At 35.6% G+C, this 15,065-nt stretch overlaps 1 protein-coding gene across 4 annotated transcripts in view; it reads right to left on the bottom strand.

Moving 5' to 3' along the window:
• LOC115448599 (WD repeat-containing protein 47) overlaps window positions 1-15,065 on the bottom strand; it is a 55,469-nt gene that overhangs the window by 16,743 nt on the left and 23,661 nt on the right. For 3 of the 4 annotated variants that reach the window (XM_037444073.1, XM_037444076.1, XM_037444074.1), the window contains 2 exons: window positions 10,034-10,254; window positions 668-845 (listed from right to left, as the gene is read on the bottom strand). In XM_037444073.1, coding sequence (XP_037299970.1) covers window positions 668-845; window positions 10,034-10,254 — 399 coding nt within the window. Of the gene's footprint in view, window positions 1-667; window positions 846-10,033; window positions 10,255-14,409; window positions 15,051-15,065 lie in introns of those variants that run through there. The other variant, XM_037444075.1, reaches the window with a different exon arrangement.

Raw genomic sequence — 15,065 nt, 5'->3', positions numbered from 1 at the left:
TGATGTTTAAATAATAGTGTTCTATAAAAGATATGAGAGCTAATGTTTGTCTCACTCAGTAGGAAACTCAATATCTAGCAATGTGAACGCATCGTGGTATGATGGCGGTCCGACCTAGGCATTACGCCGGGATGGCATCATATAGAAAAAAGTGGTAGTCATGCTGAAACAGTCTTACCAGCAATAATAAATATTGCTAGTAATGATAAATAACGATTTCTTGTGTATTCGCGAATGTATGACAAAGCATTAAATATTATAAAACTACTTCACGGATTTACCGCGGTTTTTTATATTATAATTTTCTCCCGACGTTTTGAAAACTTTGCAGCGACTGTTAAATCTGGACAAGCATATTTAACTCAGACTAAGACTGGCTACCAAATAGTCCTGCTTCTGTCCTTTGAAGAGCGCTCTTACTATTGCTAATACTGAATCACTAATCGAAGGGAGTTGTTGCGTTTGGTACTATCATCGGTGTGATTGCAGAAGAGACAATAAACCTCTTCCTTTACTGTCTTTCCTTCTAAAAGTCAGACGCAACACACCAACAATTTCCCAGTCCGTATTCTGGAACTATGCTCACTCTCGCATCATTTGACAAATTTTCTCGATTACCAACCTTCTAATAAACAATATAAGTTATAAAATAACAAGAAGCACTTACCTCTTGCCCTTCCAGATTGCACGCGTGACTGTTGAACCTCATTAGCTTAACAGTCTTGTCGTTGGATCCAGTGGCGAGTAAGTCGCCTTCTGGACTCCACGCGAGGCAGTAGATGCTGCCCTTGTGGTGCTTCGTGCGCTTCAGTAGCACCGTGGGAGCCGTCGGTGCGCTATTGTCCCTGCATAGAGCATAATAATATTAATACCATCTTTAGATTATATACTGTTCCTCTGGTGGGCACAGGCCTTCTTTACTACTGAGAAGGTTTAAATCGTAATTCTCCACACTGGCCTAAAGTGAATTGTCAGACTTCACAATAAAATTAAAAAATATATTGCTAACTCTATTATAAAACGATAAGAATAAAAAGCAGCAAAGAAATGGGCTATTGAAATCTGTAACTATATCAAAATTTTAACTGTTTATTTTTTTTTTTTTTGCTACGCGATTTTTTTTTCGCTGTAAATTTTTTGTCTTTTAATCAAAAAAGGAGTTTCTCAATAGTAACTGAAAATCATCGTAAATAGGTGATCAGATCACACGCATTCTAAATGAACGATTCACAAGTGACGGAGATAAGTAGTGAGGAGTGGTCCTCAAGTTTCGCACCAGTCCTACCTTCGTTTCGAGTCATAAAACGTGATATAAAATACCCATTATCAAGATAGTTAGCGTCTTCAGCGAACAATTAAGCTGATTAAATGAATTAGACATTTCAATAAGAGAGTTGATTAAGTGCCCTTAGCAATTATAATACGTTATAAGGTAAGCACTTAAATTTATTGAGTTTTAAATTTTTATCGTATATAGGTCATATATGTCACGCCATACCCAATATAAATTGTTATAAATACAATAACGTGACGTCAATATATATTTAACATAACTTATTTTATGAAATGAATATCATCTGTAGCTATGTGTATCGATATACCTAAATAAACTGCGCGTATTTTATCAACAAAATACAACTTACTACGTGTTGATTTTTAAAACTGCCCAAATATAATATTTAAATTTAATCCATGTTAAGTATATGTAACTTTATTGTTATTCGAATATTATTTTAAACTAATATATCTACAAATAAATATTATTCGTGCACATCACAAAACAACTCTTCCGCATTTAAAGTGTTATAATCGAGTTTAGTTCATAATATTGTTTATCTCCCTGTAGGGAGCTGTAGCAAGAGAGGTCGGATGGACCAAGGTTAATGTGAAACCCCCTAACCGAACTTTCGGCCACGCAACCAATCTCAACGCAGATCAGCCAAGTACGCAGGAGATACTATAGTGCACAAGTGTGTGCGCAATACACAGGTGCATTTTCTGTTCCTTAACTCTCATAGTTCAGTGAGACGGAAATGCGACATGTTCGGAGAGGGATCAGGCGCAGGACCAACAGCTTTACGTGCTTTCCGAGGCACGGTGGTATCACACCGCCAACATACTGACTCCGAGCTGTGACTAAAGTTTTAAGATGGAAAAATCCAGTTACAATTATCTTTGTCCTGACCCGGGATTTGAACCCAGGACCTCAGCGCAGTAGTCGTACTCGTACCGTTTACAATTACAACTGCGCCACCGAGGCAGACAAGGTTTAACTATATCAATAGTAATATCAGTCTCAAAATCAACGTTAACTGACAACTTTTTGTTATTTTGTATGGTGAGTAAGAGTGCCAGAGGGCCAAACCGTCCCTTACTTTTCTGTTTCAAAGCTGGCAATATGATTCTTTAGTTTATGGGCATCATTGCTTAACATCCAATGGCCTACTTTCTTGTATATCGGCCCGTTCTATTAAAAAAAGGAATAGTGGAACACGACGCTTCGATCATGACAATTGACAAGCTAAACGACACGCCTTGATTACGTTTTGTACAACTGAATGGATTTAAAGTAGTAGTGATAAATTTAGTTTATAATGGTGACATCACCGGCCATCGTGTTTACATTCTTACAGGTCAGTATTGTATTGGTTGATTCTTATTTTTCATTATAACATATGTAGAAAAATACATATCAAAAACGCATATAATACGGAAAGAGATATCAGAGTATGCTCTATAATATATTCTCTGTGAATATATATATCTATATATCTTAGACTCGCATAATAACATCCGGTGATGTCATAGTTGTTGTATAAATGTTTTATTATTTGACACTTGCCTACCACATTTTTTTAAAGTTCATACTTTTATGTTACTTCTTGTTAAAATTATAAATGCAAGTGTTTATGAAAAATGTTTGAATATTTGAATGTTTATTAAAAGTGATCGCAAGGACCGCTAAGATCATTTAAAGGACTTTTGACACTCGGGTAGATTACGTCCTTGATAATATAGTCTACTATGAACTTGATTTGAAATATTAATTTGCGATGTTCTCTTGATAGAAAGACTTTTATTCTTACACTTCGATAACCAGATAGGTAGGCATACGACCATTTGTATCTTTCCATAAAAATTTACTTTCAGATATAGGTACATATAGTCACCCAAAGCCTCATGCAATTCAGAATATCCACCTCGGAATCTAATTGAATCACAGCATAAGTACGCATTGATCCGACAAAATCAGCTCTTAAATTGCAAATTACATTCTACCAATCCGATATTATGTATAATTCTGAAATCCTTACCTGCAATTAGGTTTTCCAAATACTTATATATAAAATTATATCCAAACGACTTAACTCCACTTTACTAAATTAACAGACGTAGAGATGTATAATCTAATAAAATGGAAGTTCCGACACAGGTCGTAACAAATAACCATACGTATCCACGTTAAACGCCAAGGGCGAAGAAAACGACCGCAACGAATAGATATTTAACCTCATTCCAATGGTATCTAACAACCGTAACAACGCAAAACTCGCTTTATTTCATAAAAGTACAATGTACCATCACATTGTTATTATAATGTGCGAGAGAACACAACAAAGGGGTTATTAACCATTGTGCTGTCATTAAAACGACCACTCAGTAGTATTTTTTGTGACACGCGCATTACAGTGGTGACTTCCACATTTTATATGTAAGTACGTGAACAGTAAATTTTGTTTACGTACAAATAACAACTTGTACCACGCATATTGTTAACATCATTTACTTGTTCACAAACGCGGACAAAATCCCGAACGACTTTCGAAATGTGTGGAGACATCATAATTCAGAAGGTGACGCAATGCGACTTGTGTCTATTGAGTTTAAAAGCTTTGTCACTGCGTATAATGTGCGGTTGAATTTTGCAATTAAGCGTCACGGTGAGCCCGTGTGAGTGGGGAGGACGGCGTAATCTCACCAAATATTTTGTAAGAGAACATATTTGCGAACGTTGAGGCGCACCGCCAGCGAGCTCGGCGCCCGTCGCGTGGCCGCTTTCTCGCATAGTTCTAATGTTTAACCAAGACTCCAAAACTTTACCGTAATGCGACATCATCGCTTGGGTACAGTACCGGACACAAACGACTCCATGATATATATCTATTAGATGGAAATAGTAAATTTTAAGTAATGACAATATTTAATGGCTTCTTCTGTATATGCAGACCGTTCTCAATGCTTTTAATTATAATTGTAAAAATCGCAAAATCCATAACGTAATGTAAGTTACGTAGTTTAGAAGAGTTACATTTACATCTACTGTGGAGACTTGATTATTCGGACGTCAGTTATACGGATTCGCGATTATCCAGATTACTAACCGTGAGTTTATCTTTGTAGCATAATAAGACTACGTTCTCAAACTCAAAAACTACTTGAACGTTTCCGATTTTATTTTCACTAATGAAAAACTACCTTATCTGGATTGCTATAGGCTACTTTTTAGCCTGGAAACGGTACGAGCGTTAGTTAACAATAATTTATATGTGCAAAAATAGCTTTATGAATACCTATACATACGATTATCCGAACTTTAGATTATCCAAATGCCTTACGACCATAATGATAACGTGTTTGTGCATATAGTTCAAAATTATTCAGAATCTAAAGGAAAGGAACTTAATTCGTCTGAGCAAAGTACCCATTCCATTTCTAACTAAATAAAACCAATACTATGGGTCTGCTTCACAACATCTGAATAAATGTCATTCGTCACATACATATAGGTATGTATAAGCGGACCAAATACAAAAGTCATACTCTAATCTATGCTAGCAAATAAATGGTAAAAGGAGTACCATCCGGCATCTACATTAGCAGTTTAATACGATAACTGTCAAATAAAATTTACTTGAGACTTGTGTAACGGGCCCTAAATGAGATGCCAAATACACATTAGCGAATGTTCATTGAGATATATATCCAATCGCAGAAGATTTACAGGGGTCGACACTCACCGAGACAGAACGAACGTGTTAATCTCTCGTTAATACTCAACGTACATACGAATCGATTACATTACCGCCATTAGAGTTAAACACATACTTACTATGATTAAGTAACGTAAACGGATAATTTTTGCTTTAAATTAAAATCACGAGCCGTACGCGCGACGTCCGCGCTGCATAACAATGGTTGGCAGATTTTGTTTGGGGTCATCGATCCAAGCGTGAGTCACGGCTTTCGCGCCGCGCCGCTTACGAGTGTGGCTCGGGCCTTATATCGCACGTTGTATGAGACATGAATGGTAACAAGTTTCGTAATAACATTGCATGACGAATTAGGAAAAGGGCAGATATATGTACAAGTTAAATGGATATAGAAATAATTATCAAATATATTTTTTTCAATTCCGTGAACACAGTGTATATACGAAATAAATGTACAATTGGCAATTAAAGTATATTTCAACTTCTTATGATAAGAGGTTTTGAACAATTACACACACCGCTGGCCTAACGAATAGGCATTTGGCTCTCGACGAAGTTTCCATTCCATCAATAATAGCTAGATTTATAGCAAAATGTTATTGAAGACAAAGAGAGAGTTATTAGATCACTCCAAAATTTATAGTCGGAAAAGCGTAGGCCTCCTTGTTAATTTATCATATAACTCTATAATTCTGCGACAAATAAGATCCATGTAAAAAATTGTGAATAATTTTAATTTCATTTTAAAGTGACTTACGAGTAAATTCAGCAACTTTGTCTCAAAATCCCTTTCCATGAACGTGGCCTAGTTATCTGGCTTGGAGCAATAAACACATACGTATGTACTACAACAATAAACAAATACATACGTATGTACTAGTACGTCTTACATTTAAGCGTCGTACATACCTTTCCCTAAAACGCAATATTATGTTTTCTGTATAAGAGGTCTAGTTTATATGCTAATGAACTGTTTTATATAGGGTCGGTCAATAATAATTTCATTCACAAAAGGCCTAGCTGGTAGTGAGAAGTTTCTAAAGTTAACCTACACAGACGAGTCACGCTTTGCAAATGTTGAATTTATATGCAAATTTGATTCTAATCCCATCAGCTTATGATGATTTTACCTACATAATATGATTTCACTAAGAGTCAGCGCACGGTTTCACTCGTGTTAAGTGACGTAACAGTAGTACATTTTGTCACGTAGGTATTTAATATAACATGTTTTTTATACTTACACCAGTTACGCCCGAATACTGAAACGCTACTCAACCAACCAACTTGTCTGAGGCCTACTTAAATTTAACAGGCTACTTAATTTAAATGGCATTCTCAAACGTACATTAAAAGATTTTACGGAAAACTCAGTTGAGGAGCAGTTAATTTGCTATAGATTATAAAATGTTTGTTTTCGTTTACATAATTTTAATAAAATGATATTTATGTGTCGTTTCACGCAGCATAATTTATGAAACATAAAAAATCAAATAAAGTAATACGCAGTTTAATGAAAAATGATTTTTAATTATTAAATTCTCAACATTGATGTAGTAAATACATTCCAACTTATTTATACTTGCCATTTGGCAGCTTGATCAGTACTGACATTAGTCACTTTAGAAAAAAAAACTTCTGTATCTGTCAAATTTTCGTCAACAATTAAATCGTAGTGATTATATTCTCTTTGTTGACAATATTCATAATTCTTATTTCGTGTCTTACCACAGAAGTTTCTATAAATTATCAACGGAGTCTTCAAATAACAAAACCCAATAAAGGGGCAGACATTATACGTAAATAGAAAAACAAGAACTGCTGGATATAGTGAAAAAGTAAGTATTGGATTTATTTGGAGGACCATCGACTTAATTAAGAAAAAAGGGCATTGCTCGATGCGGGCTGCTTCCGACATTCAATCTGGAAATTTTTGCGGGAGGCCTTTGTTCAGCAATGGATATCATGTGGCTGATAATGTTTTTTTTTTTTGTTAAATAAGTAATCTTTAAAAATATATTTGTTTTATTGGCAGCTCCCGTGAGGAACACAGGCAGTGAGCTGTGGGCGAGTAGCCAGCTGTGAAGTGAGAGGCCGTGGGTTCTCTTGTGTGATATATATAATCAATCAATCAATCAATAATTTATTCAAGAAATAGACTTCTGCAGGCATCTACATATATGTACTATGTGTAGCAAAATGTCTGTAATGAAATTTTATATGTCTGATATATAAGAATTACAATTAAAAAATATAATAATTACAATAAAGTTTCTTCTTGCTTCTCTAATAATTATTTCTTCATTCAGACATGTTCAGACTTTCAATAAAATTAATTTCCCTTAAAATTGTTACATACACACATAATAAAGCTAATCATCCTCGGAGGGGTAGGCAGAGGCACAACTAGTTCCATGATATGAGCGCAGGCACAACTAGTTCCATGATATGAGTACAATATGATGTACTATATTGTACTCATATCTACATATATGTACTATGTGTAGCTAAATGTCTGTAATGTAATGTTTATATCTCTGATATATAAGAATTACAATTAAAAAATATAATAATTACAATAAAGTTTCTTCTTGCTTCTCTAATAATTATTTCTTCATTCAGACATGTTCAGACTTTCAATAAAATTTATTTCCCTTAAAACTGTTACATACACACATAATAAAGCTAATCATCCTAGAAGGGGTAGGCAGAGGCACAACTAGTTCCATGATATAAGCACAGGCACATCTAGTTCCATGATATGAGTACACCATGATGTACCGTAGGTTACTACACATGAAAAATATCCCAGATGACCCTTTGATAGGTGCCTGTGGGAAAGAAACGAAGGGCAATAAATATCTGGTATTTCTTTTTATGACCGGCTAGGCTGGATCAATATCCAGTTTAAATCAATATGATGAATGAACATTCCTGAAATGACAATTCCTGAATTAAAAGCATAATTTACCACAATTCCAGAAATAATGAATCTTCTTTTAAATTCATCATCACTGTACTCTACGAAAGTGTCTAATTTCTCTCGATTTCTTCGATTGACACTATATTCTTCTTCAGACAGTGATGATAGTGAAGAAAAAGACATTTTATTAAATCGAAAGAGAATATAATAACTATTAACACAACAATAAATATTTTAGCGTAAAGATTTGAGAGTAGTCGCAAGCACTCTCAAATTAATCTCAATTAACAGCCATATAAGGCGGCCTTAAATAGCTGTCAAACTTTAAGCAGGGTTTGTGAATACCGTTTGAATCAATAAGCGGACCTTAAACCTTCGTCGCCTTAATTTTAAGGTTAGGAAATAAGTGACGTTTCAGTATACCAATTTCAAAGATAACGAATGCTTAAATCCGTAAGGCCATCTTAAATATTTAAGTATCGTTTGTGTATTCGGGCGTTAGAGTGACACATTATTGCGATACAGAGCGTATTTAACTGCTTTCATCGAAGTAGGCGAAAACAGTAGACACTAATCTAAAGCTATGCTTTCCCCCTCTAATAAAAACTAAGCCAATAGATTATACATACATAGCAATATCTTAAATCAATTATGTACGTGAAAATATTTAACAAAATTAAACCATTTTAAGGACCATTTGGATTAACAATGGATTAAGAGATTAAAATTTTATCGAAAACATTGAAACAATCATAAATTCAATTCAATATAAATTAGTTAATTATAATTTCCAACGCCTTGCTCTTATGTATTACGAATAAGACGATGACTACACCTCATTGTAACACTCAATATAAAAAAATCTCAAGTTCGAATTTCGTCGTTTTAATTCGATGTTATTGGTCAAAAGGAAGCGGGACCGCCATGTGCCATGGTCATTGCGTCTCTTAAGGTCTGACGCGGAAATCTGACAGCCGGCGTCTTCCATTTATAGACACAGCAATTTGTATGACACGATACCTTTCATTGATGTATTTGTACTAGCTGACAAAATTGATTCACTTGATAAATATTATTTATAAAACAAACATTATTTTTTTGTTTATTTAAGGACCTCCAACAAAGGATACACGGCATATAATAAATACAATGTCTTAGTATTTGTACAATTAACAATGTGACGTGCCTCTTCAATTATAGGAGACCACAGCATGCAAATTTATATATTAGTACAGCGGCAAAAATAATAATATTTGTTACTACTTATTTTGCTTAAGCGTTGAAACACTGTCTTATTTCATAAATTATACCTCCAGAACATTGTAGTCGCCAATCAGAAATAGTGACGGAGTGGAACTGAAGTCATTGACCATCGGTTTATTATTGAAACAACTGGCACTTGGAAACGTGAGGCCAGAATACGACACCGACGGTTTTGGTATCATTCTTTTCGCACAACACGAATCTCGTTATATGTGGAGATCTAAGAGCGATAAATCTAAGTTTTCGCCGTAGTAACATTCTTGATAAATTGTTAACGCAGGAGGTTTCTCACAAAGGAAAACAGAACTAGTTTCAGGCTCATTCCAAGTTTTACTGAATCAATGAGGAATCTGTTTTGACGACTCGGCATGTTAACTCTCGATTGCAAATAGATGTATCATACTAGTTTACATATTATAATTAAGTAGATTTGTACACATGTTTGTGAAAAGAAATGGCATGTACCGAAATAACAAGTAGATGCTCTAATGTTCATAACTTTCTTTTTATATTTTTGGTGTACTGTTATGTGTAGGATTTATATCATACGGCTGACTGCTTGCACTTTATATAACTTACTTACGGATTTCTTATTAACTTAATAGAATAACGAATAGATACTCAAAGATGTGTGTCATTTACGCTTATTTAAAATACGATTTGATAGTTACCTCAAATCTCCCCAGTATAATATTGTCAACAGTGCAGAAATTTGTCATACTGCAAGGACGGGAATGTTCAGTAGACACAGGTGCGAATAACGTGACCTCAAACGAACCCCAGTCCTAGTAAACCGTCACTAAACACGGTGACAGGACCATGGAATTAATTTTTTTAAAGCATAATAATTACTCACTTGACATCTTCAATCTTGGGATAAGTACATATTCTGAGAGTCTTGGTATTCGAGCCCACGGCGTACAGCTTGCCGTTGGGATGGAATTCCGCGCAGCGCACTGCCTGCAGATCCTCCAGCACTGTGACGGGTTTGAAGGTCGGCCGCGAGCCGTTCACCTCCGGTCCCACCACGCCCGGCGCCGGCATCGGCGCCTGATGCCCGCCATTCCTATTCTGTGCCTGAAGCAAATCCGCAAAATTAGCATCGATTGGCGTTCCCACGCGCATATTGGCGAGTTAAAATATATGCATCCGCAATAACGTTTTATGTTTACAATGACTTTCACAAATATGCAAAAATTACAAATGTAGTAGTCAAATATCTCGGAGTCACTTTCTTGGTAAGTCATTTAAAGTTGAATCAATGTTTTCAACAAATATCGCTCATATCGCCATCGACCATTTCCGCACACGTAAATCTTTGATAATTAAAAATTGACAATCCCTCAAGCTTTATTTGAATCAATATATTTATATTCCTGTCTTTATCTTTTGCTATGTCATGAATAATGAGCATTCAGAGCCTGATTTTTAACCTTAGCTTATCCTAACACGATATTAAAACTAACTGAGGTATTAATTGAAATACAAGTAAAACAAGTTTCTTTGCCGTATTAACAGACTCTCGTAGAGACTCCACCTAAAGTTTTAATGTGAATAAGTAATTTCGTACTCTCACCACAGTTCGGACTAGAAAAACCGTGCAATGAAAAAGTCACATTATAAACTCGACACTACTCTAGCAAGTGAAAATTAAATGATATTCATTTTAAAATGAGAACGTCCATTACGTATGTTAAAACACTTGGCCATTGCGGTGAAACCTTGGTAAACTTGTTTGTTACATTCTCAGATCGGTTAGGTTAAACTATGTTTGTGACGTCGTCGTATTACAGAACAAAAGAGTGTAGAAGGAGCGCTCCTTGCAATAAATTGGTCACGACTTGCATTCCTCACTGACAGGCGCGGTTAATACTTGCAATTAATATGACAAGAATTCTTCGATAACGTGCTGTTAAATGTTCACTATAAATCGTGCAAGCTCATGGGCTTTTAAAGTGAATACTACTAATACTTTTAAACCTATGGCACTAACAAGATAATAAGTAGAATGTTTATTACGACAAATCTATCGAAGGTTTATTAGTTAAGGACCGATTCAGTAAAGTGTATACGATGTGGAAAATTATCTATTTACAATTACTATCCAGTTGTGGGTTCACCATTACTATATAATATTTAAAAATCTTGGTAACAATTTACAATGTAATATTGTTTCTTATCCCTAGCAAATTAAAAAATAAATATTTTCAAAATTACAAAAAAGTTATATTTAATAATGACACCAGGGCTTATAACAGGCAATCGCGCCATACGGGACTCGAACAACTAACTCTCTTAGCTTGGTGGTTGGTTGTTTAAACTTGGCCACTATTTTATAGATTTTTCTACACAAATATATCAACAAACAACCCCATTACAGAGGCACAAAACAATTGCCTAGCCCTTTGTATGATAAAGGTTCGAGCGACTGTTTACCGCATGCCAAGATTGCAACTTGACGCCTTATAAGACGGTATTGTACGTAGACAGCTTATGCATAATGTCGTACGCATCCGGTAGATTGCCGTAAATAGCCATTTGCGGCGCGACGTGTATAAAGAACGGAACATTAATCAAATGAGTCATTTATCAGTCACCAAAAAAGCATGTTCTTTCCATTATCGTGTGGTTCATTCCGACTAATTAGCCGTGGCGATATACGGCTTTAATTCTTAAAATATACGCCGTAAGGTCCTTGCAATATTATTTGTTACAAGCAAATATAATGAACAAAATGAATATCATCGAAAGACCTTAATATTAGCAACCATATCGCCTTGCGTAACGCTGTTAAGTAACTAAAACAGTATGCATGTCAGGTCGTACAATGGCCTGTTGAGAACTAGTTTATTTACACACACTACGCCTTCAAAATGTGTGTCCGATAAGAAAATTGCCGCAATATACGTGGGGTGTGAAATGCAAACGCGGTTATAATTATTAATTTAAAATTTATAATAATCACTTGTGCTAGGACATGTGATCCAATTAAAAATGAGAGTGACGGTCGGCGTAACTTTTAGTATGTCAGAGAATACAATTTCAGTATTATTATTACAATACGAACCAGTTAAACAGACTAAAATCGAATGACTGATTTGACTTTTAATTTCATTAGAGCTGTGACTCACAAAGGCTTGCAATAGAAAGTTTTGTTTTTTCACGGTTGCTTTCGTCTCCATGGTCAGTACCCTTTTATGGCCACAATTTTGAAGCCCGGCTTTTAATAAGATTTTTATATAGAGTCCATAGCTTTTGTAATCCGTACAGTTAATAATTTTTTGATGCAATCAATAATCGGTAAAAATTTATAGACGTGCGACCTAACAAAATTAAAACAATTTAGTGTTCAAGTTGTATAGCTTATATTATATTTTCACAGTCCCACTTAAACTGATTTATGCGGAAACGTATATATAATTTAGTGTGTTATTTCATGTTTATAGTTGTATAATAAACTACAATATAATAATAAAAACACCACATACGGACATCCGCGTTAATTAATAATATCACTTTTGGATGCAAACGGCATGCAGCGTGTTAGCACGATTGACAATAAGATTTATAAAATTTTTGACTCTTAAATATTTGAGAAACATTTTGAGAGTTACACGTATCAAAACAATGCTATGCAAATATTAACCATACAGCGTATATTTGACGCTATATAAAGCCGCGACGATATAATCTTTACGGCGTGAATCAAGTCACATTTTGACAATATGACGTTAAACTTGATAATTATGGATTTAGTTAACAAAACAACTTCAATAGAATGTTAGAGATATCCCTATAATTTATCGACCACCCAAAGTCTTTATTTATGACCAAGTTTCACTACTTAGATGTGTGTCGAACTTTAAATCTTTCGATGATAACATCGCGGGATTTATGCATTTATACTTAAATACTTAAGTATTTCGTATAAAATAAAATTTAATAGTCTCTATATAGTGAGATATTAATAAAAAATTACTATGTGTTGTTACTTGAATCGTTTTGGATACGATATCTTAAAATATAATGTATTTACTATTAAGCTGGACTTTTTACTATTTGTCAATGTGATATCACTGTAATTAAGATAGTTATCGAAGTCGTTACGTGTACATTTATTAATCCATTGCGGTTGCCAAATTAGAAATGTGCTACAAATCGGTATTGAATGGTAAAGTTACGCAACGTTTTTTGGCGTCGATTTCTCGATATGAACGGAATAGATGTAAACGAATTTAGATTGGATTTGCAATTAAAATTATTTAGAAAACACCTCGGTATCATTCGTGTACGACACGATACGAAATGTCGTACATTATGTAACATATTATTACTCAGTATATCTATATTTGGAATAATATATCAGGTTGGATAATTTACGTGAATGGAGGTCGTATTTTAAAATGCTTTAAGCAACGTTTTTTTCTCCTATCTACAGCTTTAAGCAATAATATTGCAAAATAGGTTTTGTTGATGCACGTAATTGGTTCAATGATTTTATTAATAAATCGTCAAAATTATACGGCATGTTAACTTGTTTACAAACATTAATTCTGGTTATCCGTCTACCGCTTTAATATTTCTTATAATATAGATTAAGTGGTATAGAAGTGGGTCACAATTATAATATATTATGTATTGTGACACCAAAACGAAAATTCTTATATAATTAGACTGATTTCGTTATAATTATCAAGAACAATGATACAATTTACACAATCAAAAATTCACATTCGCATTGCACAATACCAGACGTGAGTACCGACCAGGGGACTCAATTCGCAATATAAAATGCCCGATCGGCATGGATACAAATTACGTTCTGCTCGTATGTGTATCGCATATTCATAAAAACAAGTATTGAACATCCGTTACACACAGGACGGAGTGTTGCGGTTCAACGGAGCTGAACGGGGCCTGGTGCCGCAACCATGTTAACACTCCGTCGCTGCTCTCTGCTAAACAACACTTACGAGTATTTATATATTTCACACCACAACATTATATTCGCCAACGCACTAAACACTAATTATTCACTTCGCTTAGCTTGGGGCAAATCTTAAATAGAAAGTACGCTTGCACGTACATTTACATGAATGCGAAACACCAAACCTACACTTGTATCAACGCGTAACGTGCTTCTCTTGTCATAGTATACAAACAAACACGACCGTTTCAACGCAGTCATCATACAATGAGTCGACTGCCTCGGTAGAAAGTTAGTTCAATTACCTGAAATGCCGTGATCCGTTTGGGTGGCAATAACTGTGGTCCGTCAGCCAGGTTTTCCATGGAATGGCGAGTTAAAAATCCTTGCTTTTGGAAAGTAGCGTTGATTTTATATGAGGTACGGTTAAATTTGGTCGCGGGTGCAACTATGCGATTTCCATTTTCGTCGTCGTCCTCCCATTCAGTGACGACGTCCATGCGGACATCTTCTAGAGAACGCGAGCGACTGCACGGGCACGCGGCTGAGGGCGACGGGATGGGGTTCCTGTGCTGCCGAGGCCGGCTGTCACGAGCGTACAGCTCCGCGTGACTGCTGGGCACCGGCGCACCCGCAGACCGATAACTCGGCGACATAAAATAGTAATCCCGCGATTTATTGCTATACGCACTCATTCCGGAGAAGTCTGAATATGTGGAACCCTTCGATGAGGACGTTTTAAAATTTCTTAAATCCATTGGATCAGACGAGCGAAAATAAAAATTCGGTTGTGTTTGCCGGGAAAGCGGCGGCCACGGTCTGAACGGCGCGTCCACGTAGTGTGCCGGTTTGGACTTCATGTCAGATCGAGATAGAGCATCGGAGCGCGGCGTGACGGTTCCGTGCGGATGTAGTCGAGGAAACTGCGCTACTGGTGTCACGGACGGCAAGCGGCGAGCGG

The sequence above is a fragment of the Manduca sexta genome, chromosome 27 (assembly GCF_014839805.1).
Source record: "Manduca sexta isolate Smith_Timp_Sample1 chromosome 27, JHU_Msex_v1.0, whole genome shotgun sequence".
Lineage (NCBI taxonomy): Eukaryota > Metazoa > Arthropoda > Insecta > Lepidoptera > Sphingidae > Manduca > Manduca sexta.
This window is presented reverse-complemented; position numbering and strand designations above follow the sequence as displayed.